At 35.9% G+C, this 26,081-nt stretch overlaps 1 protein-coding gene across 3 annotated transcripts in view; it reads right to left on the bottom strand.

The window, feature by feature from the left end:
- The window catches only part of OMA1 (OMA1 zinc metallopeptidase), a 68,586-nt gene that overhangs the window by 5,355 nt on the left and 37,150 nt on the right, over window positions 1–26,081 (bottom strand). For all 3 annotated transcript variants that reach the window (XM_010365739.2, XM_010365737.2, XM_030913313.1), the window contains exon 8: window positions 14,082–14,231. In XM_010365739.2, the coding sequence (XP_010364041.2) occupies window positions 14,082–14,231 (150 nt within the window). The remainder of the gene's footprint in view (window positions 1–14,081; window positions 14,232–26,081) is intronic.

Here is a 26,081-nt window from a genome sequence, read left to right as displayed (position 1 = left end):
AGGCACTTAACAAACGCATGCTAAATTTTAAACAAACATTTATAGAACACCAGCTATGAATACATCATTATGATAAATGTCATAGAGAAAATACTCTTAGGAGTTTATGGTTTAAGAAAAAGCAGGAATGTATTCTAATAGCAAGAATATATGGTTCTGAGACTCCTGAGGAAGATTTGAAGTTAAATACAGAATTAGCCAGCCTAAAGACTACAAGTGAAAGAAACTAACATCTACTGTCCACTTTCTATGTACCTTTCACTGTGTGAGGTATTTTACACATCTAAATTGACATTGGAATTTGAACCACTTTTGAAATCTTGGGCCTGGCATAAAACACTTACCATTAAAGTGTCTATGCCAAAGAAAGAGGGACAAGGGAGAGAAGGCAGCAGGACCTTACCTACAGAAATGCACAAGTATGTATATCCAACATCCAGGAGATATTGCTATCCTGATTTCACATATGAAGAAAACTAAAGGTTGGATTAGGTAACTTTCTCCAAGTTATATGGCTGAGTCAGAATTAAAACCCAAGACCCCTAAGACCACTGTTATCTTTATATGACTATTTCCTGTGACCATCTTTCTCCCGTTACCACCTATTAATTTCCTACATGTTAAATGTCTATAAGGGAGTGGAAGTACTGTTCAATTCTACTGCCAATTTTTCTATTTTTCACCCACTATTACATTGCTTATCTTGCCTATTATCACACATCATGCAATAATTTAACAAATATTCACGGCCGGGCGCGGTGGCTCACGCCTGTAATTCCAGCACTTTGGGAGGCCGAGGTGGGTGGATCACGAGGTCAGGAGATCGAGACCATCCTGGCTAACACGGTGAAACCCCGTCTCTACTAAAAATACAAAAAATTAACTGGGTGTGGTGGTGGGCGCCTGTAGTCCCAGCTACTTGGGAGGCTGAGGCGGGAGAATGGCATGAACCCGGGAGGCGGAGCTTGCAGTGAGTGGAGATCGCGCCACTGCACTCCAGCCTGGGCGACAGAGCAAGACTCCGTCTCAAAAAAAAAAAAAAAAAAAAAACACAACAAATATTCACTAAGCATCTCAACTTGTCATAGGTACTATGGATATAGCAGTGTACACAGGCCTTACACTCTAGGGTAAAAGACAATAAACAAATAAGGTAATTTTAGTTAAGTACATGAAGAAACTAAAGAGTGAGGTGTGTTGGACGGACAATGAGTACCTGGAAGGGAGGCAATTTGAGATTGTGAGATCAGAGAAAGCCTCCCCAGGACAGTGACATTTGCCTAAAGAACTGAGGGAAGAATGTTTCAGACAGAGAAATCAGCAAGTAGAGGAGCTGTAAGGAGGACACTAGCTTGATGGGGAACATACATTGGTCTTGTATGTTTCCTTGACCAAGGAAAGCCTAAGAAAAGGGGCATGTGGTGAAGTTGGTGAGGTAGGCAGTGGCCAAATTATGTGACTAGAAGACCTAGGAAGAGTCTGGATTTTTATTCTAAGTTATGGAATAAGATGAGAGGTCACTAGAGGGTTTTAACCAAGGAAAGGACATTACAGTGATCACTCTGGCTACATACTGAAAATAGGTTGTTAGGAGTTGAGGTGAAACGTGACATCATGAGGTGAAAAGTGGCAACAGGAAATGACTGGGTAACGTGGGAGGAGATGATGTTGACTTTTACTGGGAAAGGAGCAGTGGTGAAGTTGAGAAGGGCATGGATTCTTAATGTACTTGTTGAGGCAGTCAAGAAGATTTTTTCATGAACAGGATACGGAAGTGAAGGAAAGAGGAATTGAAGATGAGTCTTAAATTTCCTCTTCTGTTTTAATAGCTTTTCTTTTATGATGCTGCTCATGCATCTGAGGATAATTAACTTGCTCATAGTAAATAATTACTATAATGTAATATCATATTGTCATTTAATGACCCCAGCCCATAAATTCTTTTAAAGTTATTGTTTTTATCATATTGTCAAAACAAAATCATTTATGCTCGTAAATGAATCAGAAACTTAATAACATACCTTTCTATACTTTGAAGGTAGAACTAATTAGTAACTAGGCAATTGTTCTCTGAATTTTTGAAAAAATTCTCCAGATTAAATCCCATCAGGGCTTGGCGTCCTTTTCTTTGCTAATTTATTATGACTCTATGGGTTCTAATATAGTTTTTAAAATTTGATTTATTTATACCTTACTTCTTTCTAAAATTAATTTGAGAAGCTTCATTCTAGCTATAATTTCTACTCCTAGCTGCAACCACTCTGGCAATTCCCCTCCCCCCTCAACACACATACACTTTAATTACTTCTGATTTTGATCCAAGCTAATAATTAACATCATCTAACTAAAAATAACATTCTCTCAAATATTTTGGTTTTCTTGCATGTTACCATACCTCTTCTCCTGATCCTATTTACATTTTACTCTTCGTCTAACTAATCTAATGATTGTGACTTTGACTAAATTTCCCAAAGAACTGTCATTTTGCTTACTTCTGCTTAATTTTATTAACTATATTTACCCTATTTGAGACACTTATTGTTCTATATTTCTTTTCTCTTTTTCTAATATAGATATTTAAACTGATAAAATTTTCTTTAAATACAAATTTAGTAAACACTCGTGAAAATATAACTACATTATAAAGTTCATTGATTTTAAGGCATCCTCTTATCATCATAGATTTCTCTCTTGCTTTACATGTGCAGAATTTTAATTTTCATGTGGTTATCCATCTTTTAATTTTTGTTGTATTAATTTTACTATACTATGTTCTGATGATTGGAACCATAACTTTTTATTTATTTATTTATTTATCATTCCAATAGGAACTTCTGAGATTCTGGTACACCCATCACTCAAGCAGTGTACATTGTACCCAATGTGTAGTCTTTTTTTTTTTGAGACAGAGTTTCGCTCTTGTAGCCCACGCTAGAGTGCAATGGCGCGACATCAGCTCACTGCAACCTCTGCCTCCCGGGTTCAAGCAATTCTCCCGCGTCAGCCTCCCAAGTAGCTGAGATTACAGTCATGCGCCACCACACCTGGCTAATTTTTGTATTTTTAGTAGAGACAGGGTTTCTCCATGTTGGTCAGGCTGGTCTTGAACTCCAGACCTCAGGTGATCTCCTGCCTCGGCCTCCCAAAGTGCTGGGATTACAGGCGTGAACCACCATGCCCAGCACCAGTGTGTAGTCTTTTATCCCTCACCCCCTTCTCACTGTTTCCCCTGAGTCCCCAAAGTCCACTGTATAATTCTTATGCCTTTGCATTCTCATAGCTTAGATCCCACTTATGAGTGGAACATAACATTTTTATATTATGTACAGATATTTTTGTCCAAGTTTTATAATCAATATTTTCATGAAAGATGTGTATTTGAAAATACATTCCTTTTTTTAGGATTTAAAATTCTTATGCCACTTAAAATTTATTTTTCATACTATTCAGCTGAATCATTTGGTAGTTCCTTACTTGATCCCTGGTTTTCTAAGAATGGCAGGGTGCAAGCTAGTTACAATTATATTTAAACAAACAAAACTGTATATTTTATCTAACTCCTGATGGTTAGTAGACTCTGGAAACAGCACTGTTGCAACCGAGCACTTCACTGACATATTGTTCTATGTGTTTCATTTACTAAGGATCTTCTATCATAAAAAAAAGTTAGTTTTTCTAGATATCACACCAAAGTGTATTAGTTCCACTGTTTTTTGTTTGTTTTGTTTCTTTTCTCCTAAACTCTTACACTTCCTCCAACAGCAAGAAGTATAAGAACTTAGAAGGAAAGAAACATCTTCCTTATACTTACGAAAAGCAAGGTCCAAAGTCATTCTTACTCTTCTATGTCTTTAAGTTTTGTCTTTTTACCTAAGTAGCTTATAAGAGCCTGTCTTTGCAATGAAGATTAAACACTTCATAAGTTTAAATATCTAAGCATTGTCATTTCAGGGCTTCTCATGGATGACACTCTGGGAATCTCCTAAAAATCCATCTTAAGAAATGTTACCTAAATTAAAAAATGTGATATAGAAACCACAATCAAAGAAATGAAGACATGTACAAACGAACGAATGAATCTTTCCCACTGTTAAATGCAGCTTGGATTTCCTGGTGCCTTTTCAATATTCTTTCATTTTTTTAGACTTTTTTTTGTTTTTTTTTGCTTTGGGCTTTTTAATTTGGTTGTGCTATGTTCCTCTATCTTCCGCATCGATGAGTCTTTGCTCTGGGGTATCAATTCTGCTCGTTACAGCCTCCACCGAAAGTTTTACAGCTTCTCTGCTGAATTCACAAGTTTAACAATTTTCTGAAATGGATTTATCTTACATTTGTAAAGATGTTCTTTCAGCTTCTGTCACTTTCAGTGCAGCTAAATCAACCTTATCATGCCAGCTTCAAGTGGCATTGCTTCTATGTTCTTGCCACCTTGCCCGTCCTCTCCCATAAAGTAACATTTTTAAGTTTGACCTGAGATTTGATTTTGTTTTTCATATTTCTGCTCTTTAAAACTTATCTCACTGGGGAACAATGAATATTTCAGAGGCTTTGTTTTGTGTTGCTATTGCTGAATTTAGTTTACATGAGGGTCCTTGTAGAGTTATTAAAGATACTTAGATATCCAATACTCTTTTAAATAAGATTACCCTCATTTTTCCTTTCAACTCTGTTCTTCCAACTCTTGTACACTTACCGTTCTGATTTTTTAAAAGTCTCTCTTACCTACCTCTTAAATCTACTCTTAAATAAGAGAAAAGTGTCTGCAACATCTTTTATTCATAATTTGGCTGGTCTGAGTTCTAAATAGATTCTACATAGATTTCTCCTGAAGGCACACTTCTCAGGTTGTTTGAAAACTGATTATTTGCAGGGGGGTGCTAAATTATCACCCCACAATCACTTGCTGGCCACAAGGAAGAAAACCACCTTTACAAACAAAGAACCAGGCCATCACCATCCAACTCCCCGATGGCCTTCAGCATCACCAAATGTGGGGCAGCCAGGTATTAAGAGACTTCCAACACAAAGCACTTTGAAGCATAGCTGCATCACCTATAAAATACCATTCCCAAAATTTAACTTCTATTTACAGGTATACATAGAAACAAGTTAGAAATACCATGAAGAAGCAATCAAGTAAACCCAGAATCTACAATGTGGTATTATATATACTCAACAATTCAATGACAAGTTTTAAAACAAACAAAACAAAAGGGAGGGGGGCACTGTTCTAAAGTCAAAAGGACTTTAGGGACATAAGGACCAAATGCAATGTGTGGATCATGAAGTATCCTAATTTGAACAGGTCAACTGTAAAACCGTTGAGATACAGAACTCTGATGTAGACAGAATATTTAATTTTAAGAAATCACTATGAGTTTCCTCAGGCATGATAATGTTATGATTGTGGAAGAAAATGATACTACTTTCTGAAATGCATACTGAAGTTGATGGAGTGCAGGACATATCATTCCCAAGTATGACTCCAGGAGACCAGACTATGCCACCCCAAATATGCCTCTTGAGCGTAAGAGTTATTTTCTACTAATTATTTTGGGAAACAGCAGACATAGGGGAAGTTCTGAAAACAGGAAGAAGTTACCCTTTTCTCAGAAAAATGTATCTATACAGGAAATCTCTAAGTGTGTCTCCCTCTCTGTACCAGGAAGAGAAGGATGACTCTAAATCACTGGAAACTCTTATCAACAAAGAAGGTACAATCTACATAACAAACCTTACCCTTGCTCACTGTGCTTTTCCTGACCACCTCTCTACAACCTGGCTTTCCCTACACCCTTCTGTCTTTGTTTCAGCTGACGATGGTATTTATGCCTGAACTCAAAGCCACCTCTTGGAGAATTATTCATGCCGTGGGTATCTCCCAGGTATACAGGAAGTATACCTGTTAATAAACTCCCATTTACCTCTTGTTAATCTGTCTTTTAATACAGGGGTTCATCTCCACTAAGAACTATGAAGCATAGACAGAAAATGATTTTTTTCCTCCCCTATAAAGCCCTGATATCTGGGCTTTATATCAAAATACTTCTGGGAAAAACAGAGAGATGGGACAGATGAAGCAAGTGTACAAAAGGATTATACTGTTCAATATCAGTGAGTGAAAAATAGGGACTCATTAAGCTATTCAAATTATTCTCTATCTTGACATGTGTTTTAAACATTTATAATAATAGTAAAACTAAAACTTAAAAAAAAAATCTTTTCCATTGTCTTCCATTCTTCTCTACCATTTTTGCATTCCTATAACTTCACTCTTGATTTTACAACTATGTTTTAGTTCTAAATGGCTCATGAGAGGTTTAAATCTTAAATATTTCTCCTGGAAAATGAAACTCGTCACTTTATTACCACCTCTATTTCCAACTCTCTCCCTTAATTTCTAAAAGCAAACATATACTTTTCAGAAGGCCTAAGGAGTTAGGTGTCAATGACTCTAATCCAAAGACTCATTATGCAATAGATTTAACAGAAAATAGTGAGAATAATAGGTAACTACTTTAAAAGACAGAAAAGAAATACAACAAGGATAATGCCTACATGGCTACTTATTAACAGAACAAAAACTCTACAAAGGAAATCTCTAAGTCATTTCGGCATTCCTTACTGTCTATATATGTATGTTTCTTGAATTCTCTTTTGAACTAGTTGTAACATATTACAGTTTCCCTCATTAATGAGTTAAATAAAATCTCAGAGATGTGTTCATTTTATATTTGAATGATTCATGATTTCACCTTTTAAAAAAATTATTGTTTAATTCATTTAATTTCCTTTCACAAACACTGCAATGGAAATTGGAGTCTGACTAGTTTTTGAAGTGTTCTAAAGTAAATAGGTATAAATAACTGAAGTAAATAATTTAAAGTAAATAAACATAAAAAATTAAAAATTAAGACCACCTTGACATAGGGCAATTACCTCTGGAATGATAAATTAGGAAAGGTTTTCAAACAAACCTATAAAAACATTTGATAATCAACTACTCCTAAATATGAACATGATTAAAATCCTATCATTTGCAACAGTATGGATAAATCTGGAGGACATTATGCTAAGTGAAATGAGCCAGGTACAGAAAGAAAAATACTATATGGTCTCAATTACATGTGGAATCTAAAAAAAGTCCAACTCAGAGAAATTGTGAGTAGAATAATGATTACCACAGGCTGGGGATTGGAGAGTAGGAATGGGGAGGTGTTGGTCAAAAAGTATGAAGCTTTGCCAGCCTGGGCAACACAGCAAGGCCACATCTCTACAAAAAAAAAAAAAAAAAAAGGCCAGGCATTGTGGCACATTACTATAGTCCTAGCTACTCTGGAGAGTTGAAGTGGGAGAACTGCTTTAGCCCAAGAGTTCAAAGCTGCAGTGAGCTACGATCGCACCACTGCACTCCAGCCCGGGGAACAAAGCCAGACTCCAGATAGCTAGCTAGCTAGCTAGATAGCTAGATAGATAGATAAGATAGATAGATACTAAAAAGTACAGTTTCAGTTAGGAGAAGTAGCTTCTGGAGATCTGCTATACAGCACTGTTACTACAGTTAATAAAAATGTACTCTATATTTGAAAATTGCTAAGAGAATAGATTTTAAACATTCTTGCCACAAAAAATAAATATGTGAGGTGATGAATATGTTAGTTGGTTTAATTTAACCATTACACAATGTATACAGATATTGAAACATCACACTGGACTCCATAAACATATACAATTTAAAAAATTAAAGTAAATAAAAAATAAACACTCATATTAAAAAAAAAAAACTGGCTATACTTATTCCCAGTAACAACTAAAGTATTTACGAAACAACTGCTAATACACATCAGTATTCTGACAGGTATTACATATCAAGTAAAACATCAAATACTTATTCACAAAAAATAAAAGTTTAAAAAAAAAAGAAAAAAATGGAAAAAAATTAATACCAGAAAGTCTTTATGACTGGATTAAAAGCTTCCTTTGAAAACAGAAAGCAAGACATTTCAAGGGGGAAAAAAATCATCTTTATTTTTTAGCATGTTTTTCTAAAAATATCAATCCTTTCCCCTTTCCCCTCAAAAGCAATTTTTTCTAATAGCCCATTCATTTCAGCCTCAAGTAGATACACATCGCATGCACCATAATGTTTTTTTTAAGGGTTTAGACAATGTTACTGTCAGGCTTCCTGGCTTTATATGATTCACAGGCCAATTCAATTACAGTAGCTGCTATGATATTTGCCTTTTCCTCAACATTCTTTATGTCAGACAAAATGAAATTCTGTAAGGTGAACAGTGTATGTTTGTGCACACTGGCCAACGACATTTCACTTCAATGTTAAACACTCTCATATTTTCTGCTCATGAGATGTATAGTATTAATGATTTATTCATTTACTTTGTCCAATTATAAATGTATAAGAATGATTTACATGAGTTCAAATCCCTGGCTTCCTGAAAGTGTAAAGGATTCAGAATAAAAGGAGATTAATATGAATGCAGCCATCAAGTGATTCTGGTATCTAAAAATTGAATGAAGTGAATTTGATAAAGATTTTTTAAAGTTTCTGAATAAAGCCAGAATTGAAAGCTCTAAAAACATTCAAATATATATCCTATTCAAATTATGATTATAAACATAACCATAAACAATGAGTAAGTTCAAATTAAATATTTTTCCTATACGTTCTATCATTCTCTATACCCTTCACCCAACAAAGAGGGGATGGCGGAGAGAAACAGGGTTCATAAGTGAAGTGGAGATAAGAAATTCAGTCTAAATATTTTCAGTTTTAAAATAAATCTTTGAAGCAGATTTCTCATATTCACATCTATTCATATTTTATAACAATCTTTATAGAAAAAAGTTAAATAAGGTGTCTCTTTCAAGGACAAATTATAATATACATAAAGTCTGAACAGTCTAACTATAATTTTAAAACTGTCATACTATTAAACATCAACAAATTGATACATCTCTCTTCATTTTTTCACCCAAGTTGTTATGATAACCAAAATATGTGTAATATGTGTTTAACTGATTATTTCAAGTAAATAAAATTATAACATATCAGCTTATTAACTACAAGTAATAATTGCTACAAACCTGTATTTATCCTTTTTAAATGCTAATGGATCACAAGATCATATTTAACTAGGCAATTTATACATGATTTATCTTGAAATTCACATTTAAAAAAGCAATGATTTGCTTTTTTTTCTAATGTGATGTGTTATCTTGACTTAAAAACAAAGCAAGAAAGGAACTAATCTATTTTCTGAACAATATACTATGGTAAAATGATCCAAAATTATATTACGGTACTGCTTTGCAGGAGTTGTAGATCACATTGTTTTCAAACATAAGTGACCTTGTCACTCCTCCAGTCCTCTGCTCAAATCCCTCCACTAGTGTCCCATCTCTGTGAACAAAAGCCAAAGGCCCACGCCCTCCTCCTTCTCTTGCTCACCCCATTCCACCCACACTGGTTTTCTTGTTGTTGCTCCTGCCCCATGGCCTTGTACCCTTCCCCAAGACAGCCACAAGCCTGGCTCCTTCACTTATTTCAAGTCTGTGTTCAAGTATCAGCTTCTCAATGAAACCTTCTTTGATTGCTGAATGACCCCATTTTACACTGCTATTCCTGCACCCCTCCCATCTCTGCTCAAACATAACTGTCTGCTAAGGACCCATGTGTTCCTCTAAAATTCATATTTTGAAGTCCCAACCTCCAGTGTAACTATATTTGGAAATAAGGCCTAAAAGGAGGTAACTAAGGTTTAAAGAGGTCTGAAGGGTGGGGCCCTGATCCAATAGGATTAGTAGTTTTTTAAGAAGAAACAATACATTTATAGTAAGAAACAATACATTTTTGTGACGATATGCAAGGGATCCAATAAGAAATAAAAATATGCAATCTTAAATAAGCTAAAGTTTAAAAATCACAATGGCCAAAATTTGTGTTCTAATCACAGAACCACAGAATCTTGCTTTCTTGGTTCTCCTCCTATGAATCTGATCCAACACAGGCTCTGTCTTCCTCCCATCCATTAAATGTGGAAAATATGTAATACTGTTACTTTGATCTTTTTCTCTAATCACTTCCTACATGAACTCATCCATTCTCATTGCTTCAACTATCGCTTCTGTTTAGATGACTCTGAAACTCTGAAATCTTCATCTCTGGCCTGGACTTGTCTGTGCTCTCTAGTGCTGTATTCTCAACTGCCTTTGAGGGGATCATCACTTCACCATACTGCTAGAGATGTCAAAGGACAGGAGCCTTAGGTAGAACATAACATACTCACTAGAGCATGCTACATAAAATATAATTTTAAAATGTAGTATTAGTAAGGCCGGGCGCGGTGGCTCAAGCCTGTAATCCCAGCACTTTGGGAGGCCGAGGCGGGCGGATCACGAGGTCAGGAGATCGAGACCATCCTGGCTAACACAGTGAAACCCCGTCTCTACTAAAAAAATACAAAAAACTAGCCGGGCGAGGTGGCAGGCGCCTGTAGTCCCAGCTACTCCGGAGGCTGAGGCAGGAGAATGGCGTGAACGTGTGAACGTGGGAAGCGGAGCTTGCAGTGAGCTGAGATCGTGCCACCACACTCCAGCCTGGGCGATAGAGCAAGACTCCGTCTCAAAAATAAATAAATAAATAAAATAAATAAATAAATAAAATGTAGTAGTAGTATATCGACTCACATAATTCTATACACTGCCTGAGAAACTGCCTTCTTTCATTACAGAAATTAGACTATGATAATAGGGAATTCCAATCTTTGAGTTATGACTGTGTATTCTAATTAACAATATACCCTTGTACTATCAGTTTCACTTCCACCACTGAGTTATTCCCAATATTGCAATAGAGTTTTATTACTTTCAAATTGAATTTAATCACTTGGGGTGGGGAATATAAGAAATTATATGAGGTTTTCAAATTAAGTTTCTGAACTAGGATAGTTTATTTTTAGAAGAAAAGTGTGTCATGTCTTTGTCTTCATCATTGGCTCCCAAACAACATTTGTTTCTCTAGCCATTTTTCTTCCTACTCACTAATCAATTCATTATTATTTTAAAGACTTCTCTAAAGCACAGTTTTTACCTCTCTGAAGATGCTCAGTAATTTGATGATGAAATGACAACTCAAAATTTAGGAAAGTCTTCACATGAAAAGTTGGCTAACAGAATTTATTATCTAATTAAACAAACCACATATTTTTAGAATTTCATTGAGCAAAAATACAAAGAAAAAATCCAAGAGAAAATCATACTGTTATTATTGCTTTAGAGACAGGCCCAGGCCTCCCAGGTGCAATAAAGTCCCGGGGGCCTTGGATAGCATGAAGGACCTTATAGTCAGTGATCCTCAGTACAAGTCAGTTACTGATGAAATACATAATGTCCCATGCCTATAGTGCCTTTTTAAGAGGAATAATTACTACATATTATATCAGGTAAATTTCACTGCTACTTCTTTCTCAAATATTTTTTATTCAAATTAAGGATATAAATGACATCTAGTTAAGATAGGTGCTGATATAAACTGAATGTTTGTGTCCTGCCAAAATTTGTACGTTGGAATTCCAACTCCCAGTGTAACGGTATCAGGAGATAAGGGCCTTTGGGAGGTGATTGTCATAAGGGTGGAGCCCTCATGAATGGGTTAGCGCCCTAATAAAAGAAGCTATTGAGAACTCCCTTGCCCCTTCTACCATGTGAGGTTACAAGAAGATGGCTGTTTATGAGCTGGGAAGTGGGCCCTCACCAGACACCAAATCTGTTGGAAATTGGATCTAAGACTTCACAGCCTTCCAAACTGTGAGAAGTAAGTTTCTATTGTTTATAAGCCACCCAATCTATGATATTTTGTTATAGCAATCTGAACAAACTAAAATAGGTGTTAAGAAGTCATGCTTGGCTGTCCTCAATGCTCACAAAAGGTACAAAGTATGCCTAAACTACCAACAAATCCTGTCATTACTCCTTTCAAAATATATCTAGAATCTGACTGATTCTCTCCCCCATTTTCTGCTACCAGATACCTTGGTCCAAGCCACCATCATCTCCTACCAGGATTACAAGTCTCCTAAATAATCTCCCTGCCTACTAGTCTACTCTCTACATAATAATGCCAGTGATCACAATAAAACATGAGTCAAATCAAGTCATTCCTCTGCTCAATATCCTCAACTAGCTTCCCCTATCACTTAAAGTGAAAGACAAGTCCTTAAAATGGCTTAGAAGATCCTTCATGGTCTGGTCCCCCTTCACCTCATCTTGAACTGTTCTTCCCCTCCCTTACTCCATTCAGCCCCAATGTCTTCCTTGCTATTCCCTGAACACATCAAACATACATTCACTTTAGGTTCTCTGCATCAGCTGCTTCCTCAGCCTGAAAGGCTCTCTCTCCCTCCAGACAGCTAGAGGACTTGCTCCCATGCTTCCTTCCAGATTCTGATTAGTGAGGCCTTCCTTGACAACAGAACATAGACTAGTACCCCTTCTCTGCTGCCTGCCCCTCTCTAATACCTTTAACCTGCTTTATTTTTTACCAAAGTGCTTATTATTGCTAGGTATACTACATGTTTGTTTCTTATTTGCATTACCTAACTAGAATGTTAACTCCAAGAGAACAGACTGTTTTGTTCCTTGCTCATTCCCCAACAATAGAATACAGAATAGATTATCAATAAGTATCAATAAATATTGATCAAATAAATGAATGAATAAATCTTGCATTAGTTTCTTATCCCAAACCAGATGCAGATTCATCTTCCTTCAAACTGCATACCACTATATGTTTATTTTTCTTATGATAAATCATATCCTTGTATTAATAATCATTCTTTATGTATCTTAGCATCCTGTAAATATCAAGAACCATGTCTTATTCCTCTTTGTATCCCCCACATCTAGCATCATTTCTTTCTTTTAAGAGGTACTCAGTATTTGTTGGGCTGAATTTGAAAAAATACTGAAAGGTAACTTTTTTTTTTGAGACAGAATCTCACTCTATCGCCCAGACTGGGGCACAGTGGAACAATCTTGGCTCACTGCAACCTCCGCCTCCGGGGTTCAAGCGATTCTCCTGCCTCAGTCTCCCAAGTAGCTGGGACTACAAGCACATGCCACCACACCGGGCTAATTTTTGTATTTTTAGTAGAGATGGAGTTTCACCCTGTTGGCCAGGCTGGTCTCGAACTCCTGACCTCAGGTGATCCACCCACCTCAGCCTCCCAAAGTGCTGGGATTACAGGCATGAGAAAGATACTTCTATAATACACCTGGATCTGTTGTGCTATGCTTTAGTGCGTGGCCCAGTACCAATTCTTAAATTGCTAAAAAATGTTCTGCTTTCATAACAAGCTACCAAATTTAACACAAGTGAGACAGAAGAGAGCGTGTAACCTGCCTCAGAGATGCCTAACATCCATTTTGTCCTGATATGGAAACCATAAAAACATTTTGAATGATGTCAACAAATCAAAAGATTTTCAGAGGATACTGAAAACTACTTGGCAGAAAGCCACCTCAGCTTGACCCACTTATGAATTCTACAAAAAGAAAAGCCAGAGAGCAAATGCTTAAAGAAATAAATAACCAGAAACAAACTAACATGAAGATTTTTTTTCCTAAAAAAACAAATTCCAGCATCACTACTACAATTAATATCCATTTGACCCAAAACTTTTGTACAGCTCATTAACTGGATATTTTTAACAAAAAGCTTAAATCACCAAGGAAAGATTAAATTATCATCAACATGTTTAAAAAACTTAATATGCCTTGAGTTTTAAACTTTCATCAACTCAGTTAAAATTCAAGTCTCACACTAAAGGAGTTAAACCTTCATTATTAAGAAAAGTGAACCATACACAGCAATTTATTCTCCAAGACTTGTGGACAAGTAGAATTTTGCTTTTCAGTCAAATTCTTTGACAACTGATAATCCATAATTATAGTAATCAAAATAGTTAATAGGCTAGAACTCTCTTTTACCAGGCAGAAGTGACAGCATTAAAAATAAATGATACAGTAAAAACAATGTCCCGCCTGCTACAGTGTCAGCTCACCTGAGGTATAAGTCTATCCAGATGTTCAACTCGATTGCCATGAGAAGGGTGTGTAGATGACCATTCTGGCATCTTGGGTAGGCCGTGCAGGCTATCGACAAACTCCATTTGCTGCCAAAACACTGAACTGGCTCTTATGTCTACACAAGCCTAAAACCAAAATTAGTAAAACCACACAATGAGCTCAGTTTTGAGGATTTTTTTAAAAAATACAACTTTATGTCACTACATGCTTTAAAGTCATTTTCTATGATCGTTTTAATAAAAGTAGAACATGCCCACTGCTTAGAAAAAGACCCACCTCAAACAACATGGTATCACAGTACTGAAGTAACAGAATGCCTGCCCTTCCCATATACAACATTCACAATAACCCTGCTAACCAAAGATAGCTCACTATTTTCAGTATGATGAATATTAAGAACATGTATTAAGGGTAAAATCTTTTACACAAATTAAAAATTTTGTTTTCATAAAAATAAAGTTTTAAAATATAATGTGTTATTAAACTGCATTAAAGGAACTTTACTTCTATGCCACTAGAACAATCAAAAAAAAACTTCAAATAAACATAAAGAGAAGACATTTTTATTGTGCACATCAATTTACCCACTTTTCTCAATGTATATGGAGGATATATTTAATTCATATTATACCTTATAAAACACAGTACCTTATAAAAGTATAATATAAAAGTACATTAGTGCTTTTTAAAAGAATATATGTAGATATTGTGTATGTGTATGCACAATTCCATCATACACTCATATACATACTCATACATATATACTTGTATATGCACAGAACATATCTGAAAAGCTATTTAAGAAATTGTTAACAGTAGCTACCCTAAGAATGTATCTGAGGTATCTGATAGAGGAGAGGGAGCAGGACTTTTATTTCTGAACTATATTAAAATACATTACTTTATAATTAAAATTATTTTAAATCCTCCATAAGGTGGATTATTAATAAATATTTTATTAACTTGTTCAATTTATTCACATTTCTTAACTCATTCTTTCTATAATAAGTAACTGGAAAAAAAGTGATTATATTTCCCAACCATTTTACTTTTGATTAAAACTAAGAAAAAAGATATATACTATACTGACTAAAATGTACTTTCAAAAAGGTTTATAATAGTGTAATTGTGAAACCCCAAAAGGCAAATATATTAATAGAACACGGCATGCTAGTCAATACCCATGCTACATCATTTCTTAACAAATACCATTAAAACATTTCCAAATGTTAGCAAAATAAAAAATTTTAAATTCAAGTAAATCTTAATATTTAAAGAAATATAATTCCTTAAGATCTCTGAGTATTTTAAGTTGAAAAGAATTCAAGGTACTTTACACACTACTGCACAGATATGGATATACATGTTTATATGTATATAAACAGGAATATACAAGATAAATGTATATAACAAACATAAACATGATTCATGTTTATACACATATACTTATCTATATATGCAAGATGTGTGTGTGCTTATGTGTAAAATACATGTGTAACATATATATCTCTGCAGAAATAATTATTTGATGCTGAATTAGAAACACCCACAGGAATATGCCCCTCAATAGGTAATCACATTCACAATAAAAATAAAAGCTGAGATTAACAAGTATTCTTCTAAAATAATTCATAAAAATATAAAATGACTTGAAAGAATTCTAACAAACAAAAAACCGCTCTGAAAACTGGAAGATAAACATTTGAATGGACTACAAATTCGTGGATTATCTAACATGAAGTTTGTCTGGTATACAAACCAAAAGCAAACTTATCTAATATTTTTAGCCTAAAACTGTTAATCAAAAGACAAAATATTTCCCTATTCAATCTCTAAGTAACATAGCTGAAGGGAATCTTTAAAGCAATATTTGATATGCAGAAATAGAAAAAGAAATTAATTATCCCAACAGACTAGAAAGTATTCCAAACTAAAAGTATTAAAAAGGGACTTGAGATATCTACTTTAATGTTAAGATAAGAGTGTTGAGTTTGTCTGTACTTCTCAAACCCAGTTCAAAGACCCACTAAAGTCAGATAATTTTGTTTCCAAAATGAGTATTTTATTCACATTTTTCCAATTTAGGAAAAATAAGTAACAGGGTGACATCAGCAAGACGGAAGAATAGGATGCCCTGAACCCTCCTTCCCCACATGAACACACGGATTCAACAATAACATACAAATTGCCTTTGTGAGAAATCCTGAAACTAAAGGTGCAATGCTTCTGCACCTGCACAAATACGAAATGAACCATATCAAACCTGGCAGAAAATTGGAGACACCTTCTTGCCATAATCTGCAAGAGCAATTACGTACCCCCAATACAGCGCACCATATGATCATAAAAACACCTGCAGCTCCCCACCACTCCTTGGGGAAGGAAAAAGTTGGCTTGTGTATCTAACATTCCAACTTTTTTAAGAGCTGCCCTAGGAACTTGCCAGCCTTGTAGCACTGATGGAATCTAGAACACTCTAGATGTCTAGGGGCCAGTGATAATGCAACAGAAGTTTGAGCAAGCATATAGGCAGTTGCCATGACCACTCCCTGAAGCTCAGCATGAAATGAGTTGAAGAAAAACTCCAGAGCCCAGTTTCTCCTGGGGCAGGGCTTGGGGGAAGAGGTAGATCATGTGTCCAACATTCTAACATTTCTGAGGGCTGTCCAAGGAACTGACTTCTGTCTCATCTGTCTTGTAGCACTGCTAGAACCCAGCATATGGACCAGATGAACCAGATAGGACCCTAGACACCTAGGCACCACTAAGAACAAAGACAGCAGTTTGGACTAGCATGAAGGTTTGAGAGGTTCTCGGAATCTCTGCTGTGCTGACTGATGAAGATCTTCTCCTGTACAACGACAGCCAGTAAAGGCTAAGAGGTTGCTGCTTTTTCCTAATGTGTAGATATCAACAATAAGAGTGAACAAAATAAACAGAGAAATATGTACCAAAGGATCAAGATAAATCTTCAGAAATCGACCCTAATGAAAGGGAAATACATTATTTATCTAACAAGAGAATTCAAAATAACCATCATAAAGACACTCAATGAGGTCAGAACAATGCATGAACAAAGTGAGAATTTCAACAAAGACTCAGAAAATGTAAAAAAGTACTAAACAGAAATTCTGAAGCACACTCCCAAACTACGCACTCCTGAACAGCCTATGGGTCAAGGAAAAAAAATAAAAAGAAAATGATTTTGAGACAAATGAAAATGAAAATACAATATAACAAACCTGATGGGATACAGCAAAAGCAGTTCTAAGAGTATAGTTTATAGTGATAAACACCTACATTTAAAAAAAAGATGAAAGCAAGCAAATAAACTAACTTTATACCTGTAGATCTAAAAAAAAAAAAAAAAAAAGAACACAGCCCAAAGTTTGCAGAAGGAAGGAAATAATAAAGATTAGAGCATAAATAAAGAAAGCAGAGAATTAAAAAAATATAAAAATAGAAAAAAACTAAAACTAAGAGCTTTTGGGGGAAAGATTTACAAAACTGACAAGTCTTTAGAGTAATTAAGAAAAAAAAGACTTAAATGAACAAAATCAGAAATGAAAGAGGACACATTACAACATACCATTATAACTTATACTATACAAAGGATCATAAGAGACTACTCTGAACAATTATATGCCCACAAATTGGATAAGCTAGAAGAAATGGATAAACTCCAAGAAATATATAACCCACTAAGACTGAATAATAAAGAAATAGGAAATATGAACAAATCTATAACTAATGAGATTGAATCAATAATAAAAAACTTCCCAACAAAGAAAAGCCCAGAACCAGAACCAGATGACCTCACTGGTGAATGCTACCAAAAACATTTAAAGAATTAATGTCAATAACTCTCAAAGTCTTCCAAAAAATTGAGGAGGGAACACTTCCAAACTCATTTTATGAGGCCAGCATTACCCTGATACTTATGCCAAAGACACTACAAAAAAAAAAAAAAATTACAGGCCAATATCCCTGATGAACATAAATGCAAAAATTCTGAACAAAATACTAGCAAACCAAATTCAAAAGCATATTAAAAGGATCACACCTCATGACCAAGGAGGATTTACTCCTGGTAATCAAGAATGGTTCAACACACAAAAATCAATTAATGTGATATACCACATTAACAGAATAAAAAAACACGTGATCATCTCAACAGATGCAGAAAAAGCACTTGACAAAATTAAACATCCTTTCATGATAAAAACTCTCAAACACTAGAGATCGAAAAAAATTATCTCAACATAATTATAGCTATATATGAAAAGTCCACAGCTAGCATCACAGTTCATAGTGAAAAACAAAATTTTTTTCCTCTAAGTCCAGGAACAAGGCAAGAATGCCCAATCTTGCCACTTCTGTTCAATATAGCACTGGAAGTCCTAGCCAGGGCAATTAGGCAAGAGAAAGAAATAAAAGGCATTTAAATCAGAAAGAAAGAAGTAAAATGATTTCTGGATAATATGATCTTATAAGTAGAAAACTAAAGACTCCACACACACACACACACACACACACACAAACTCGTTAGAACTAATAAATAAATTCAGTAAAATTAGGATAGAAAAATCAGTATACAAAAATCAGTTATGTTCTACGCACTAACAACAAACTATCCAAACAGGAAATTAAGAAACAATTCCACTTACAGGAACATTAAAAAGAATAAAATACTTATTAAACCAAACTAAGGAGGTGAAGGCCTTGTACACTAAAAAGTATTTTTAAAAAACCGATGAAAGAAATTAAAGACAACTCAAACAAATGGAAAGACATCCCATGTTCATGGATTGTAAGACTTAATATTGTTAAAATATCCATACCACCCAAGGTGGTCTACAGATTCAATGAGATCTCTATGGAAATCCCATTGGCACTTTCTTATAGAAACAGGAAAAAAAATCCTAAAATTCACATGGAACCACAACTAACCCCAAATCACCAAAGCAATCTTGAAAAAGAGTAAGACTAGAGGGAGGCATCATGCTTCCTGATTTCAAAATATATTACAAAGCTACAGTAATTAAAACAGTATAGTATTAGCATGAAGATAATCATTCAATGAATGGAACAGAATAGAGAGCCCAAAATTAAGCCCACACAAATACAGATCTTTGATGAGGGTACCAAAAATATACAATGGGAGGCCAGGCATGGTGGCTCATATCTGTGATCCCAGCAGTTTGGGAGGCTGAGGCACATGGATTGCTTGAGACCAGGAGTCCAAGACCAACCTGGGCAACATGGTGAAACCATCTCTACAAAAAATTAGGCAGGTGTGATGGTACACGCCTGTGGACCAAGAGGCTTAGATGGGAGGATCACCTGAGCCTGGGGAGTCGAGGCTAGAGTAAGCTGTGATCACGTCACTGCACTATAGCCTGGGTGACAGAGCAAGACCCTGTCTCAAAAGCAAACACACACACACACACACACACACACACACACACACCCCACAATGAGGAAAGAGCAATCTCTTCAACAAATGGTGCTAGAAAAACTGAATATCCACATGCAAAAGAATGAAACTGGACCCTTATCTTACACTACACACAAAATCCAACTGAAACTGGATTAAAGATTTAAACATAAGACCTAAAACTATAAAACTCCTAGAAGAAAATATAAGGGAAAAGTTTCATGACTTTGATGTTGGCAATGATTTTGTGAATATGATACCAAAAGCACAGGAAATGAAAGGCAAAAATAGACAAGTGGAACTACCAAAAAGCTCTGCACAGCAAAGGAAACGCAGTGAAAGGCAATCTATGGAATGGGAAAAACCATTTGTATACCAAATATCTGATAAACAGTTAATTTCTAAAATATATAAGGAATTTGTACAACTCAATATCAAAAAAAAAAAAAAACAATTCAAAAAAATGGGCAAAGGACCTCAATAGACATTTCTTCAAAAAAGACATTCAAAAGTAGGTAACAGGTATTAGAAAAAATGTTCAATATCACTAATCACCAGGGAAATGCAAAACGAAATCACAATGAAATATCACCTTACACCTGTTAGGATATCTATTATTAAAAAAACAAGAGAGATAAGTGTTGGCAAGGATGTGAAGAAACTGGAACTCTCGTACACTGTCAGTGAGAATATAAAATGGTGTGGCCTTTATGAAAAACAGTATGAAGATTACTCAAAAAATTTTTAAAAAGAACTAACATTATGATTCAGCAATCCCACTTCTGGATATTTATCCAAGAGTTGAAATAAGGATCTCAAAGGGATTTGCACTCCACATTCATTGCAGCATTATTTGCAATAGCCAAGAAGTGGAAACAACCTGAATGTTCCTCAACAAATGAACAGATTAAGAAAATGTGGTATAAACATACATCAAAATATTATGTGGCCTTAAAAAAAGAAATTTTGGGCCGGGCGCGGTGGCTCAAGCCTGTAATCCCAGCACTTTGGGAGGCCGAGACGGGCGGATCACGAGGTCAGCAGATCGAGACTATCCTGGCTAACACGGTGAAACCCCGTCTCTACTAAAAAATACAAAAAACTAGCCGGGCGAGGTGGCGGCGCCTGTAGTCCCAGCTACTTGGGAGGCTGAGGCAGGAGAATGGTGTAAACCCGGGAGGCGGAGCTTGCAGTGAGCTGAGATCTGGCCACTGCACTCCAGCCTGGGTGACAGAGCGAGACTCCGTCTCAAAAAAAAAAAAAAAAAAAAAAAAAAAAAGGAAATCCTGTCATATGCAACAATATGGATAAACCTTGAGGACATTAAGCTAAGTGAAATAAGCCAGTTACAAATGGACAAATACTACATGATTCCACTTAGATGTGGTATGTATCTAAAGTAGCAAGCTTGTAGAAGTAGAGAAAAGAATAGTGTTTGTCAGGGACTGGAAGTAGGAGGAAATGAGGAGTTGCTATTCAATGGATATAAAGTCTCAGTTATGCAAAATGAATAAGATCTAGAGATCTGATATACAACATGTGCCTATAGTTAAGTATGTATTGTACAATTAAAAAGTTAAGAGGGTAGGTCTCATGTTAAATGTACTTATTAAAAAAGAGAAAAAATGTAACAAGGATAGACCAAAATAAAGACATTTTAATAATAAATAGTTTATCACAACTCTAACTCATCTGCTTCAAGAAAATTATTGAAGAAAACTAACAACTTCTTAAGCAACTGATATGGTTTGGCTGTGTCCCCACCCAAATCTCATCAACAACTGTAATCCAAATTTTAATTCCCATGTGTCGAGGGAGGTACCTGGTAGGAGGTGACTGGATCATGAGAGCAGTTTCCCCGTGCTGTTCTCGTGATACTGAGTGAGTTCTCATGGGATCTGATGATTTTATAAGGCAGTTTTCCCTGCTCTTACATACTCTCTCTCTCCTGCCACCATGTAAGACGTACCTGCTTCCCCTTCCACTATGATTGTAAGTTTTCTGAGGCCTCCCCAGCCATGCAGAACTGTGAGTCATTAAACCTCCTTCCTTTATAAATTACCCAGTTTTGGATATTTCTTTACAGCACTGTGAAAATGGACTAATACAGCAACTAATTCGGTCTAACTCATCGCTTCAATAAAATTATTGAACTGAACTAAATAACTTATTAAGCAACTGGAAGTACACAAAGAATTAGACTCTAGGTAACCTTTCCCTCTTAAAACACAACTAATAATGGCTACCACTGGCCAGAGAAATGTAAGAAAATATGTCTCAGCGAAATACTTTGGTCCTAGAACATTTTTTGAGACAGTAAACTATGATAATGGGAAGACTACAGGTTTTAGAACCAGAAATATCTGGGTTCAAAATACTAATTATTTTATTTATTAACAGTCATTTATATGACACCTCATACCAGGCACTGTTTTAAGTGTATTACAAATATTAACACATTATATTAACTCATTTAATCCTCATAATAACCTCATGAGGTAAATACTGGTAGGACCCTCACTTTACACATTAGATGAAGAAACCAAGATCCATGGTGACTACATAATTTGACAAAGCTCAAACAGCTAGTACAAGTGACAGAGTCATAATTTGAAACCAAGTAGTCTGGTGACAGAGTTTTTGCCCCAGGTCAATAATTTAGTCTCTAGGAGTCTCAGATTCATCTGTAAAACTAAATTAAAGCAGTGAATTATCAAGTTAAAATGTGATAATTCTTACAAAGCAGCCAGTCTAGGGCTCAGAACATAGTGGACACTATTTCTACCCTTCCTTTCCCCTGGTGAGCAACCAGAGGCCTATGGTAATTGCAAGATGCTACGTTTGGTCCTAAGTGATGATGTCATGAATTTACAAGAAGGTTCTAGTACAATCCAGAGAATATAAATGTATATGAATATGCATTAATGAACATCTTGAAAAAGAATTTGCTACTATTAAATTATAAACTCAGTGGGATATATTCATAAAGAATACAATAGTATAAAAATTGTTCTTATAATTTCACCATTTCCCAATGCCAAAACAATACTAGAGAAATATGTATAAATAGATCTAGACCAAGTAAAAGCCTAACTGTACCGTTACCTGTAGCCAACGTTTTCACTAGAAATGCAAAGATGAAAAGTATCTCTGAATTTTGCTGTCTGTATTCACTAAACGCTCCAACAAAGCTCCTCTTAGCCATCACCCCCTTCCAAAGGTAAATCCTGACACTGAATGAATCTGAACCTTTTTTTAGGAAACCATTAACACCCTACACTTGTCCCAGTCATTGACACCTTACGCTTGTCCCAGTCATTGTAGCATCCTCTCCTGTATTCCACATAGACGTGTGATAGGTAAAATAATCATCTGAGACAATACTACAAAGAATTGTGGCCGGGGGAGTTGGGCTCCTACAGCTAGCAAAATACACTGAGGCTGTTATAAGATTTAAAGGGACCAAAACAGATATAAAAATGATCATTATTTTAGAGGCAATACTGCAGAAAACCAAAACTGTTTCCAGCAGGCAAATATAAGATGGAAAGCTCCCTTTCAGAAACTAATCTATCTCCACTTTGGGAGGCGGAAACCTTACTGTCTGTGAGAGCTTTGCCAAGTTACTTAACTCCTCCATCCCTCAGGTTTACCCATACCTCACAGGGTTGTTATGAAGATCAAAAGAATGAACACATGTAATACACTCAGGACAGTGCCCAACACATTAAGAATGTTATTGAAGCCGGGCGTGGTGCCTCACGCCTGTAATCCCAGCACTTTGGGAGGCCGAGGCGGGCGGATCACGAGGTCAGAAAATCGAAACCATCCTGGCTAACATGGTGAAACGCTGTCTCTACTAAAAACACAAAAAATTAGCCACGCATGGTGGCGGGCGCCTGTAGTCTCAGCTACTCGGGAGGCTGAGGCAGGAGAATAGCCTAAACCCGGGAGGCGGAGCTTGCAGTGAGCCCAGATCGCGCCACTGCACATCACGCCACTGCACTCCAGCCTGGGCTACACAGCACTCCAGCCTGGGCTACACAGTGAGACTCTGTCTCAAAATAATAAATAAAATAAAATAGAATAAAATAAAATAAAATAAAATGTTATTGATTATTATACACTACCATCATTATTGTCATCATCTACCAGAAACTAGTTCATTTCAGTCTCACATACTTCCATAGGTTCATCATTTTCCAATATTGCTGATGGCAGCACTTCTTAAAGCTCATTTTATTTTGTAACCCACTTATTCTCTAAACAACATTTTTCTAGTCAATAATTTAAAATTACTCTTTTCCAACTAAATGCAACATAATCTTGCGGTAATTTCAGCTAAGCCATTCGCAGTATTTGCCAATCCCTCACACTAAGAGAAAATTTATCAAAAATACTTCATGTACTCCAACATAGAAATGAAAGACATATGTTGGTCATTTAATCTTGATTTTTTGCCCAAGTTTCTGCATCTTTTGATTGCCAGCATGTCAGTTCACCAATCAATAAATTAAATTTTAATAAATTTTCATGTTACTTTTTTCCCCTCTATCTTAGGTAAAGTTTTATCATAAGACTTAACGGCTCAAATCATAGCAATGAAAAATCCGATGAATACACACAAGCCTATCTCATTTATCTGGGTGATAAAATTAAGTTCAAAATAATGTATGCATTATGAAACTTACTTTACAACATACCTATTAAATAAGATGGTCTCCTATCGCTTCTCGGCCTTTTGGCTAAGATCAAGTGTAAATAAGATGGTCTCGTTACTTACTGATTCTTTTCTTTCTTAAAAGAATCATTAAGCAAAGAACCTAAAACAGTAACCCAAATAAAACACAAAGATAGTCTGCTGTGATGAAAGCTCAGAATACTAACCTGAAAAACAAGAACTAAGGGTCTTCCTACTAACTAGGTATAGGTTATTAGATAAATCACTTCACATCTTTGGACTCTGGCTTTCTTATCTGTAAAATGAGAAGGTAGATTAAATTAGCTCCAATTTTCCTTCCTGCTCTAAAAGTCTATGATTCTACAAGGTACTATTTTAAATAAAGTTTAGAATTTGAAATTTTCTCATTTCTGTGAAGAAAAATAGATTTTGCTCATTACCTAATGCCCTCACTAGATGGTGCTATTGGCACAGTTATCTCAGGTTACTTGAAGAAACTAATAGGCCCTGTTTCCCAAACGGTCCACTTAACAGGCTTTGGGGATTACTCCCAGTGACTGCTTTCCAAGCCACCATAGCATATTTATTATCCCCACTCCCCTCCCATTAAACATCAATAATTCCCCCCACTTCCCCAATAACTGTGACAATCAAAAACAATCATACACAATGTCATCCAAGAAAGCTACCCCATCCCAGTTCAGAACCACCAAAAGAAACTCAGTTGTCCAAACTTAAGAAATTGTTATGAAAAAATTAAAACTGACAGTTTAGTTGCTTGTGAAAGTTTTAAAAAGTCATTTCCATAATGACTGTAAAGTGTCAAAAGTTCTTTACAGTGACAAATGAATATTCATATCCCAAAAAATCAAATACTTAACAGGACATCTTTTGTCAGCTGATGACTGAACAGCTTGCTGTTCTATGCTTAATTCACATGTTGGTCCTACCAGTCATTACTAATTCTATATTAATCATTCTGATAATTTATATAATGATAAATTAAATGCCTTCCAAGTGAAAAATTAAAAGAACTCCTATAAAAACGTAAATATGCACAATAAAATCACTCATAGCCAATAGCAGAGGAGCAGCAGAGAACCCCAGGGAAAGTAGGCTGCCTACTTTGAAAGAGGCTTCATGAGTAACATCATTTTTGTGAATTTTGCATATTGAAATCTCATAAATCCAATGGGACTGCACATGATCAATAAAACCATCTCTCAGAAATAGTTCCCATTAACCAAGCTCACAAGATTGACATAAAATCAGAATGCAAACTTCTTAATTTACAGAGATAACTACAGCTGCCCAAACCAGCAAGAGCACAAGCATCTCTGTCCTTGGGTTAGCAAAATTTTCTCTCCCTTTTAGGCATGCTACACAGGAAGCCAGGCTATAATCAAAAGGTTGCCTAGGAAGGAGAAAATGAGGAAAAGGAGGATTATGTTGACATGATTTGAATGCTACAATGGCAAGAAGTCAAGGGAGCCTGATGCATCAGGGTCCAAAAAAAGGATACAAGCCACAAATAAGAATCAAGTCCAGGAGGCGGTTCCAAGATGGCTGAATAGGAACAGCTCCAGTCTACAGCTCCCAGGGCAAGCTACGCAGAAGAGAGGTGATTTCTGCATTTCCAACTGAGGTACCAAGTTCATCTCACTGGGGTTTGTTGGACAGTGGGTGCAGGACAGTGGGTGCAGCGCACTGAGCATGAGCCAAAGCAGGCGAGGCATCGCCTCACCCAGGAAGTGCAAGAGGTCAGGGAATTCCCTTTCCTAGCCAAGCGAAACTGTGACTGACTGCACCTGGAAACTCGGATCATTCCCACCCTAATACTGAGTTTTTGCAAGGGTC

The sequence above is a fragment of the Rhinopithecus roxellana genome, chromosome 12 (assembly GCF_007565055.1).
Source record: "Rhinopithecus roxellana isolate Shanxi Qingling chromosome 12, ASM756505v1, whole genome shotgun sequence".
Classification (NCBI taxonomy): Eukaryota; Metazoa; Chordata; class Mammalia; order Primates; family Cercopithecidae; genus Rhinopithecus; species Rhinopithecus roxellana.
This window is presented reverse-complemented; position numbering and strand designations above follow the sequence as displayed.